Source organism: Diabrotica virgifera, chromosome 5, assembly GCF_917563875.1.
Source record: "Diabrotica virgifera virgifera chromosome 5, PGI_DIABVI_V3a".
Taxonomy (NCBI): Eukaryota; Metazoa; Arthropoda; class Insecta; order Coleoptera; family Chrysomelidae; genus Diabrotica; species Diabrotica virgifera.
This window is the reverse complement of record NC_065447.1, coordinates 202,936,851-202,948,776: the sequence shown is the minus strand read 5'-3', so window position 1 is coordinate 202,948,776 and position 11,926 is coordinate 202,936,851. Positions and strand designations below refer to the sequence as shown.

Here is an 11,926-nt window from a genome sequence, read left to right as displayed (position 1 = left end):
CTTTGATTCTCACAAGGTCAGATGGGCTATTGAAACTTTTGAACCTTATAAAACTGCGGGATCGGATGGTATATTTCCTAAGCTTCTCCAGGAGGGTCTGGAAATACATAATTATGGGTACCCTGATCACAATATTTAGAGCTAGCCATATTCTGGGATACATTCCCAAAGCTTGGAGAAGGGAAAGGGTGGCGTTTATTCCCAAACCAGGAAAAACAGATTACACCTTAGCAAAATCCTACAGGCCTATAAGTCCACTGCACCAACGGCAATGGGCGTATCAGGCTGGGAAATCAGGTGAAGCCGCCCTGCACAATCTATTGACGGAACTCGAAAGGAGTCTGCATCAGAAATAAGTCGCTCATGCTGAATTTTCAGATATAGAAAGTGCATTTGATAATACCTCAATCGACAAAATCAACAATACAACATGCAAGTGGATTATTCAGATGCTTCAGAGCAGAATAATATCCACAGATACGTATGAAGATCTTCTTCTTCATGTGCCATCTCCTCTAAGAAGGTTGGCAACCATCACGGCAATTCGCACTTTCGATACCGCTGCTCTAAAAAGATCAGCAGAAGTGCAATTAAACCAAGCTCTTAAATTGTTTTACCAGGAAATGCCTCTTCTTCCGCGACTCCTTGTACCCTGTATTCTGCCTTGTAATATTAATTGTAACGAGTTATAACGCTCGCCCCTCATAACATGTCCCAGATATTGCAGTTTTCTGACTTTAATTGTATTTAAAACCTCTTTCTCTTTTCCCATTCTTCTCAACACCTCGATATTCGTGACTCTATCCACCCAACTTATTCTTAATATTCTTCTGTAGGCCCATAACTCGAAGGCTTCTAATCTGTCCGAAACATCCTTCTTTAATGTCCAAGCCTCCAGCCCATAGAATAATACGGAGAATACGTAGCATCTCAGAAGTCTTATCTTTAAAGAAATTGTAATGCCACTGTATGAAGATACCATACATATAACGGCAACTAAGGGATGCCCTCAAGGCGGTGTATTGTCACCGTCATTATGGAACATAGTTGTCGAAGTCCCAAATATTAATGGGGACAGTATGGTTCATTGATGGATCTAAAACTGCCCATGGTACTGGATCAGGAGTCTTTTGGCAAACATGCAACTATAATAAATCTTACAGCCTAGGTCAACATAAAACTGTGTTCCAGGCTGAAATTTTTGCTTTGGTGGCCTGTATTAATGAAATCATTAATGAACACTCTAAAGCAAAGATAATCAACATTTACACAGATAGCCAATTGGCTTTTCTGGCTGAAAAGAACCATCTCAGCAAATAAAAACTAGTGAGAAACTGCAAAGATCTTTTTAACAACCTGGCAAAAGACAATAAAGTACCTTTAATATGGGTACCTGGCTCATGAAGGGGTGCATGGGAACGAACGAACGAGCAGATATGTTAGCGAAACAAGGCTCGAGAAAAATTTTTGAAAGCCCGGAACCTTTCTGTGGCATCACTAAAGATGCTACGAAAAGCGAGGTTCGTAAATGGCTAATAAAGAGTCACAAATAAATGGGGCTCAAGGGCAAATCCAGACTAAAAAAATAATCAAGAATAATGATAAAAAACTCTCGAACAGTTTGATGAACCTCAATAAACGAGAGATCAAAACGGTCACTTAAATGGTGACTCAACATTGCCGTTTAAGAAATCACCTATACAAACTAGGTAAGGTGAATGGACCATGGTGCAGAAAGTGCGAAATGGAAGAAGAGGCTGCCATACACATACTATGCCATTGCAGTGTGCTAGGTGATGTAAGGCAGGACTTCACTAGTCAAATGAAGTTTGAACCAGAAGAGATCCTAAAACTACCAATAAGAAAACTGTTGGCCTTCCTTGAGGCCACAGTACTAATTAAAGTTTAAGAAGAAGAGCAGGGTGTGATACAAAGGTCTTATGACCAAGTGCCAGAGATTAACGAGTCTTGCCTGAGTTAAGAAGAAGAAGAAGAAGAAGAAGAAGAAGAAGAAGAAGAAGAGGAAAAAGAAGAACAATAACCCTTGACCCCTGCCATGTGGTATGTCATACCTTGACGAAAATATTATTTTGTTGTAAAACGTGTTTTATAAAATATTTCTCGAACACTATCTGTATACCTTCAAGTGGTGGTGTAATTGTACCTGCATCCAACTAGGGATGGCGGTTGTTGACAAAAACACCGGTTTTCGGTTATACCGTTTTTTTTTTACCTACAGTTTAACCGGTCAAAAAAACCGGTTATTCCAAAAACCGGTGTTAGGTTTTTTTAGTCATAGCCAATACCAAATAAGTTACATGTACATTACGCTATAGTTTGCGATACTACATTCGAATCCATATCAGTCCATATCAGTAAATATAGAAATCAGTCATCAGTGTTGTAATAGCTATTTGTATAACAAGGGAGGAAAGTGCTACTTTTCCTCCCGAGAATGAAGTTTACTGCCCGACCGGTTATAACCGGGACAAAAAACAACCAGAAAAACCGATTATTGCAAAGGAAAAACCGGTTTTAGGTTATAACCCGTAGGTTTTTCCCATCTCTACCCCCAACTCTTGGAGTTTTAGTATGGTTTAGTTTTTGAGCTACGTTGACGTAAAGTTTTTTTGCGGTATCACATACCGCATGTCAGTGTTTACGTTGCTATAGTTAAAAGCAGTCCAGTGTATTCGTTCGCTATTAGTATGCCAGCAAGTTCATCCAGATTTTCTACCTTCAAGTGAAAAGCACTATTTTGCTATTTTGGAGTTACCAATGCTCATTTTTTTGTAATTCAGTCTATAAAGGATTTTGTAAGACCTTCCACCATTTTTTAAATATTATGCATAATGTATGCGTTCATAAGTTTCTTGAAAAAATTAAAATTTATTTAATTTGGAGCAGTATTCTATTCTACAGTAGTGAGAAGGGTCATTTCTTAGTTGATGCAAAAAACAAATACAGTGATATGAGAAAATTTCCTATTGAAAACAAAGGAGAATAGGCAACCGTATGACATACCGCATGTCAGAATCTGCGTCCTGAAATATCCATGTCAGTAGTTAAGGGTTACTAATGTAAAAATTGTTACAAGAAAAATGTTTCAAAACCATTATTGGACCATACAACTTTTTAGAAAATCTCGTCGTATAAAGGATATATTACATTTGCTGTCACCATATTTAAAAATAAATATTGATCATGCTTATATTATTCCTTCTATATAATATGAGTGTCCACAAAAATGAGATAGCTGATTATAGTACAAAACAAGCAATAGCAAGTAACCAAAATCGCAATAACATAAATACAGAGCGCTGGAATAACTGTTACACCCCCCTTATTAACTTATTTATTTTTAGCACATAAGCAAAACGCTCGGACAGGTCGATTATTAAAATAATCATAGTATATTATAGCATCAATGTTTCGAACTTTACGCGACCCCTCTTCAGGTGACAGGCATAATTTTGACTCTTTTAAATGGGAAAGTACATACATCATGTGACACCTCATTTAATATATAAAAGCTTTTAAAATGCTGATTACAAAAATGTATTTAATACTTTACTTGTGTTTGAGAGTGTAAGCGCAAAATTTCGGTCGAATTCTTTATAAACACATTAATGTTTTTCGAATTCTGAGAAAACTAATAAGTATTTTTAAAAAATTGAAACGCAGAATGAAAGACTACATTATAACAGACGGCTAAAAGTCCCTTAGACTGAACAAAAGGTTTCTTTTGAATGATATATTTGAAATTAAAAATCAGACTAAATTTTCTCCTTTTTTCACCACTGTGACTTATTAAAATGAACATTATAGAATTTCTTAGGGACTCTCGACCCTCGAAAATACCGTAATATTTTATTCTGCGTTTAAATTTTTCAAAAATACTAATTAGTTTTCTCAGAATTAAAAAAAATGAATGCATTTAAAAATAATTCAACCGAAATTTTGCACCTACGCTCTCAAGTAGGATTAAGGCATTATAAATTTTTGTAATCAGTATTTCAAAAGCTTTTAAATCAAGTGTCACGTGATGTACGCTCTAACATTCTATGATTATTTTAAAAATCGACCTGTCCGAGCGTTTTGCTTATGTGCTAAAAATAAATAAGTTAATAAGGGGGGGGGGGGGGTAACACTTATTCCAGAACACTGTATAACTAAACAAAAAGAAATCGTTTAGAGAAACTGTGGTAAGCAGTAGCAACAAATTAAAATGTCAATAAAATGCTTTTTCTTTTTCTTCCTACTTTATAAATAGGCTCATGCCTGTTTTACGTCCGTTGTTACCCTCAATTGATGTTGTCTGACCATCTTTTCCTCGGTCGTCCCAATGATCTTCTTCCATTTGGTGATTTGCCGCTTGCTATTTGTACTATTCTATTTTCTGTCATTCTTTCTATGTGTTGATTCCATTCTATTTTTCATCTTTTGGTCCACATGTTTATTTCTTCTATACCACATCTCGCTCGTATTTCCTCACTTCTTACTCTGTCTTTTATTTAGAGATTAATTTGTTATGTTTCGTAAGACTTTCATTTCTGCTGTTTCCAGCAGTCTTTTTGTTTTTGCCGTATCTGCTCTTGTTTCTGCTGTACGTCATTCTCGGTCTTATTGTTGATTTATATGCAATATTCAATAAAATGCAACTACATAAAAAACGACATCCATTAAAAAACACCATCTAAACTAAAATAAATGCAGCTAACCATAATATTAAGAGATAAATATAATACATATAGCCCTAAATACGCAGTGCACTGTATAGTAATATATAAAAGCTTTCGGAATGAATACATAACCTTGCCACACTCCTTGCTTTATTGCTGCTTCAGTTTATATATATTTTTTTAATATGCAAACTTAAATAGATTTGCCATAATTATCCAATAACAAACAATGAGTAAAAATAAATATTTTTAATCTCTCTAAGGTTTTAATGCTGCACGGAAACTGTTTACATCAATATTGTTAAAATTTTATGGCAGTCTAGTAAGATTTACATCCGCAAGAAAATTTGTAGGTATATCATTTTAAAACCTGGTTATGTTTTTTGGCTATAAACAGCAAAGCCAAAAATTGTTGCATAAGTTTTAACTTTGTGATCTATATCAGTACTTACAAAAGAATATAATGTATTGTTTTGAAAGTATGTACATACATGCTGTCGTCATCGTTTGACAATGTTTTATCATAAACAAAAGATTTTTTTGTAACAAAATATTTTTGAAAACAATAAAAGAGTATTTTTGAAACCAAATATGAGTAAGAGTAAAAATAGCTCAAAATATTCACTAAGGCCAGATTCAAGCTGTTGATCTTCATAATGATGGGCGTTCCATACGATATATCGAAGATATGCTTCACGTTCCGCGAAGTACAATATCCGATGCTTATAAAGATTTCGAGAAACTGGACAGTTACTGCTACACTTTTAACTAGGATACTGGCAGATGTTCATAGTACCATAGTTTTACCTGACACCGTACGTTGAACATTAAGAGTATAAAATTTATCATCTTTATCATCAAATTTATCAGAGAGTGTGGAGAAGGCTTCGAGAACGTTTTACTTTTGCTTAACTCCTAGAGTAGTTTGGCGGTAGAGGTATTATAATGGCATGAAGCGTCATTCTTTTGAAGGCACATACAGACCTGGCTCTTCTAGGGGCAGATGACCCTAATGCTGATACGTTCATTAGGGCGCATTCATTTTTTTCGAATCCAGAGAAAACTAATAAGATTTTTGAAAAATTTAAACGCAAAATGAAAGAGTGTGTTATTACCAAAAGTCCCCGAAAACTTCTATAATGTTTATTTTAACGAGTTACAGGGGTGAAAAAAGAGATAATTTTTGGTTATTCTAAGGGACTTTCCTATCTCGTTGAAATTTGCGTTTAATTTTTCAAAAATATTTATTAATTTTTTCAGGATTCCAAAAAAATGAATGCATTTAAGACACATTGGCGCGGAATTTTGCGCCTACGCCTTTAAGGATTGTCTCGAAAAACATGTTACCTTATATGAATTTTGTAGCTGAAAATTTCTCTCAAGGCAGGATAATGCTCGGCCTCAGATAGCTAGGATAACAATGCAATATTTTACAGATATTGGTATTCCGTTACTAGACTGGTCTCCTAGCATTCCAAACCTTAACCTGATAGAGAAATTGAGGGACAACTTGGGGCGAGTGGTTTTACAAAATCATGGCGAGCTTGAAACTGTGGTAGCGTTAGAACAGGCGCTAATATACGAAAGGGAATGAGATTGTTGCTTTGATTCATAATGCCTGAAAGGATGAGTGCTGTTATTTGAGCTCAAGAAACAAATAATTGATTTGTTTATCCGTATTTTCGAAAAATTTAATGCTTTTAATTTGAAAAATATCTTAATCTAAAAAAAAATATTTTTTTTTGTAACTACTCCATTAAAATGTTACATTTTTTAAGCCGTACCTTGCATTTGTTAGAGGAGTCAATTTTATTTCTTTTATGTGTAGCGGGGATCGGTAGAAGCTTAAGTTCAAGTTTTTGGGGTCGCTACCCTTGTCCCCCGGCCGCAATCTTGAAAATGGGGTGCAAAGGGGTTTCGCGCTATATCTCGTAAACTGCCAACCCTACGGAAAATATAGTTCAACATAAAATGTAGAAAATTAAATTTTCTACAATTTCGTTTCTATCACTTTTTATAGTCAAGTGACAAACAAAAAAGATATAAACAAAAATATATAAAAATTTTTTACTTTAGGAGGTTATACTTTTTTTTCAGTTCATTTTAAAATAAAATAACATTTTACCAATTTTGTAGAGGGTTTTCCAGCGAACAATTTCCATTATAAAGTTGTTTAATTATATTTATTTATATAGGATTTACAGCGCTCCAAACTTGACCAGATTCTCAAATGCTCATAGGGATACAATAAAAACAAAAGTTAGGCTTACTTTTCTATCTATATATATTTTTTATTCATATTATATATTATGATTTTAACATTCCTATGCTATTATTAATCTGTTTTTGACCTTTCTCCCCACTATAAAACTTATAACCCTAAGCATATTATAGAAAACGCCCAAGAAGTTGTTTGAGGACAAATTCGCCGGTCTCAGAAGAAAAATGACGCAACCGCAAAATGCAAAATTCTTAGAGCACAAAATCGATTTTTGATATCAAAATCATAAAGTATGATCAAAATTAGTCATTCACCACACCGTGGTCAGGATCTCGAGATATAAGCTTTTTTTGGGGTGTGCCGCTTGTCTATGAAGTAACATAACTTTTTTCCTATTGTATATTTTGACTTAAAATTTTCCAAAAAACTTCTTCATGAATTATGTTTTATTGTTGTGTTGGTTAAAATTATAAACTAAAAAGTTTGTTACTCAACTTTTTTAAGAAAACATGAAACTAACGAAATATGATGACAAAATGTTTAAAAATTAACAACTCCTTTTTAATGTGTTTAAACATTTTGGACAAATTTCATTATTATCTACATACTTTAAAGATGATACAGTAAAATTTTCAAAAGTAAATACTTACAGCGACCAAAGATACAGCGAGGTAAATTTGAAAAATCATGAAAATTGATTTTTGTATAAAATTTGATTTTTGAACATGTTCCACCAACTATAGATAAAAATAAACTTCATATTCGGATTCAGCGACCTCGAAATCATAAAAATAGACTAAAATTGGTCATTTACCTTAAATTTGATTTTCGTGGTCGGCATAACGGTTGACGCCGCTCGCCTAATATTATATAGATAGAAAAGTATTGTATTCCTATGAGAATTCGAGAATTTGGTCAAGTTTGGAGCGCTGTAAAACCTAGATAATAAATAAAATTAAACAAATTTATAGTGAAAATTGTTCATTGAAAAATCCTCTACAATATCGCTATGATGTTATTTTATTGCGAAATGAACGGAAAGAAAGTTATAACCTCCAAAAGGAAACTTCTTACAAAATTTTCTCTTATTTTTGTTTATAACTTCTTTGTTGGTCACTTGACGATAAAAAGTAATCGACATAAAATTGTAGGAAATTGAATTTGCTACATTATATGTGTAATTAAATTTTCTGTAGGATTGCTAGTTTAGGAGACACAGTGCGAAAGCCTTTTGCACCCCTTTTTCCAATATGGCGGCCGGGGGACAAGGGTGACGACCCCAAAAACTTGAACTTAAGCTTCTACTGAACCCCTTTACAAATTAAAAAAATAAAAATATTGAATGGGTTGCATATGTGAGTCCATATTAAATATAGTAATGAAACACAGACCTACTCACAATCATTTAATTATACTTTGACGACCGGTTTCGATCTCTACAATATACAGATCATCTTCAGGTCGGCGTTACAAGTAGTTAAATGCTACAATAAGAGAAAACTTGTGTTAGAACAGTGTCTGATTGAAGAGATGTTAATAGAAAGCCAAATTTAAATATTTTTAAAAAATTTATAAAATTTTTTGAAATAAAGGTTTGCAAATGTTGACATTTCAGAATATTGGTATATACAAAGGCACACCTATGAGTAAAAATGCTCATAGGCATGTATGTGCAAATGGGTGCATACAGTTTGTGAATTTGTTGAGATTAAAATTTTTAACCATTAAAAAACAAAATAAACATAAGCTGACTTAAATATGCTTCCAAATTCAAAGTAGTAATAATAAAAGAGATAGTAATATTGTTCTAATCTACTTACATGCCGTTACAAGGATTGCGTTGCAACTTAGTTGTTGTCATATTAGTACGTCCAAATTATGCTAATTGGTTTGTTGGGATAGTGATAGGGTAAACAGACATGTTACGTAGGTTAAAACACAGTAAGATTTCGAATTTGGAATGGATCCTGAAGGAAGATGCGTATGTGAAACGGGTGATGTTTTGTTCGAATGGAGAAAGACAATGCTCCAGGGGTTGCGTATTAATTGTAGCAAAGTATGAAATGTTATTCTAGACTCTTGTACAAATGTGATGGTCTTAGCTCGTAGATGTTATACGATGCGGGCAGAGGTCAAAGCATAGGAAATGACATATAGGAAATTGTTGTAATAAATTAATCTAATTTAAGATGTGTTGTTCTCAGTAAATTATCTGAGGGATGTCATAAGTATAATAATAACATTATAATATTATGAAGTAGTAAGTGCCATACACTGTGAAACTATGAAGTGTATGGAAAAATAAAATTGACTCCTCTAAGAAATGCAACCCTAAATGTAACATTTCAATGGACTAAACGTTATTTTGGAATTTGTTTTCCATTTCATGGTTGATTGTTGAACATACAATAATAATAATTTATTGGAATAATTGAAGTTTTTCTAATACTTTTTATTTTAATTAAAATATACTTGGTGTCTAGATACTTTTGTGGGTTACAACTTCTGCCTAAAAATTTCACCCCGGCCCCGTCAGATTGTTTAAAGGGAACATTTTTGGACAGGAATAAGCAATGAAACCGAATCAGAAACATTTTTGACTCACAACCTGGATTACATCATCTCTTAACAGATAAAATGTTAACATTTAGATATAAGTAGATACTTTTTTATTCGCAAGCGAAACTTCAAAAAATCGCATTTTTAGCACTAAAATTCTGCCTATATCCTACAGGTTGGTTTACTGTAGGTGTGTACTAATAAAAAAGCTCGTCAAAAGCTTGCTCTGGCCATTGCGATGTCCTGAAAACGTTTACGTTTTTCTTATTGTCCGGGAGTACTAGGTAAGCTGCAGCTTAGCATTACAATGTTACTTATAATAGTATAGTAACACACGTATGTCTTCGTAAATATATGTTTGTGTTAAAGGTATGTTATAAAAACGAAAGAAACTCACCTGGCTGAAGATAAAATTTCGTCGGCTCCCTTCTCAAAATGGAAACGTACTTCGCTCTGTCATACTGATCTTTACGCTGTAGTACCATGTTTGGGAACTACCTACTTAAAGTCTCTTTACCTAGAACCAAACAGTCCCTATAACAATAATTTAGCGCACAGTTTGGTCGTTTTAGTGTATAACTAGTACTGTAGGTACGATATGAAATACTACAGCGATAAATCTCTTAGATCGGTGAATTCGACATTATGACCTCGTTATCAAAATTACTTCTTATTTTGGTTCAGTGAGATTATTAATAGCAAATAAATTGAAATATCTCGACACAATGTAAAAACACTACGTCAAATGTGTAAGCGAAAACAAAAACCATGATTGGATTTTGAGGTAAACTGTTAAAAAAGAAATTAATCAGATTTTTCCAATGACGTTTAAGTAAATATTTATCTTTTGTCGCTTTTTATAATTTATTAATAAATAAAATTTCACAATGTTCGTATTAAATGCTAAAAGAAGTTAGTAAATTATATAACAGAATATGTTTTTTAGATTCAGGCACCATCTGTTGATGAATTCCCAAATTACCGAGTTGGTAAAGACATCTATATTTAAGAAAATAAAAACCTTATCTTGTAAAAGGTACCTATACTTATTTAAAATCCCTAAAAAGGGCTGTATCTTAACAAAACGTTTTCGGAATCAATATTCCATCATTAGTGTGAATTTTTCCTTGTGATATTTAACATTTTTATTATATATTTTTGACATGTCCGTAGCTGTTTATAAAGTTTATGATCTATAAGTTAGGGTATAATGAGTCTAATACTCACAATCTTAAGCGTCGTCTATACTACGCGCGAAGTTGATCGAAGTTCAGCGAGCACAAGAGTGTAGAGAGGTACTTCATGCGACTTCGCTTCTCCTTGGGCTACCTCCACTCTGTGTCGGTTTTTACGACCGAGTTAGAGGACTCGAAGTTAGCTTATCCCTGCGTGAATGTGTTCCTCGAAGTTAAACGAGTGTGTAGAGATGCTCTTCGGACAACTTTTCCTAGTACTTCGTCGAGGATCTTCGCGAGAGTGTAGAGCTCGCTTTATTGAAGGTCTTTATTTAAAACAGTCGCCCACAAACTGTTTTAAATAGACACCTTCAATAAGATTATGAGTATTAGACGTCTTATTTATTATACTCATAACATATTAATTATGTGCTCACACCAGTAACAATTTTGTCATTTTATGATCTACGTGATGGTTTACGACGTGCGGGTAGCTACAAGTTTTAATATTTCCAACTTTGGTGTCTTTATCATACTTCGACTTCGGTGCCTAACACAGCTACTTTCTTTAGCAAACTCTTGAGGTCCAGTCCAGCCCAGTTTAGGACATAGCTTTTCATTAGAGTTGCACAAGTTTGACTTGAATGTTTGAACTTGACTTGAGTTTAACTTATTTCAAGTCAAACTCAAGTCAATCCTTCTGACAAATAATTCAAGTCAAGTCAAACTGGTCAATCGTACAAGTTTGAAAATTCAAACTGTTTGTCAAACTAGTTTGAAAGAGTTTGAAAAATAATTTATCTAGTAGATATACTTTTTGTCGAGATTGACATGTTCGTTGCCAATTAAGATAAGAAAATTAATAATACAATGAGTGCCACATAAAAGTATCTTGATACAGGAAGCGATTATAATCAAAATAGGGTAAATTTTTTGAAAATGATTCCTGTATGCTTAGAATTGCTTGCTGGTAAGTTTCGTTTTATCGATATAATTTGTTTATATTAGAGTGTCACTAGATTAAAACAAAGAATTTGTTGGATAGTTTTTATCATACCAAGTGTAATTTAATTTACTTTGGAAGCTTTAAAGTATTACGTAACGCAAGTTGGGGGAGGGTAACCCAAGTTAGTAAATAGACTAATTAAACATCTAAGATCTAACAACATCACGAGAAAAACCAATTGCAAAATATACAAAACCCTGATAAAACCGGTCCTTATATATGGATCAGAGACATGGACACTGTCGAAAACCGATTATAAGGGGATGAAAGAAAATGACGTATG

At 33.5% G+C, this 11,926-nt stretch overlaps 1 protein-coding gene across 1 annotated transcript in view; it reads right to left on the bottom strand.

Moving 5' to 3' along the window:
- Window positions 1-10,153, bottom strand: part of LOC114324193 (uncharacterized) — a 208,811-nt gene extending 198,658 nt beyond the window's left edge. The window contains exon 1 of the mRNA XM_028271956.2: window positions 9,860-10,153. Coding sequence (XP_028127757.1) covers window positions 9,860-9,947 — 88 coding nt within the window. The 5' untranslated portion in view covers window positions 9,948-10,153. The remainder of the gene's footprint in view (window positions 1-9,859) is intronic.
- Window positions 10,154-11,926: the final 1,773 nt, after the last annotated feature.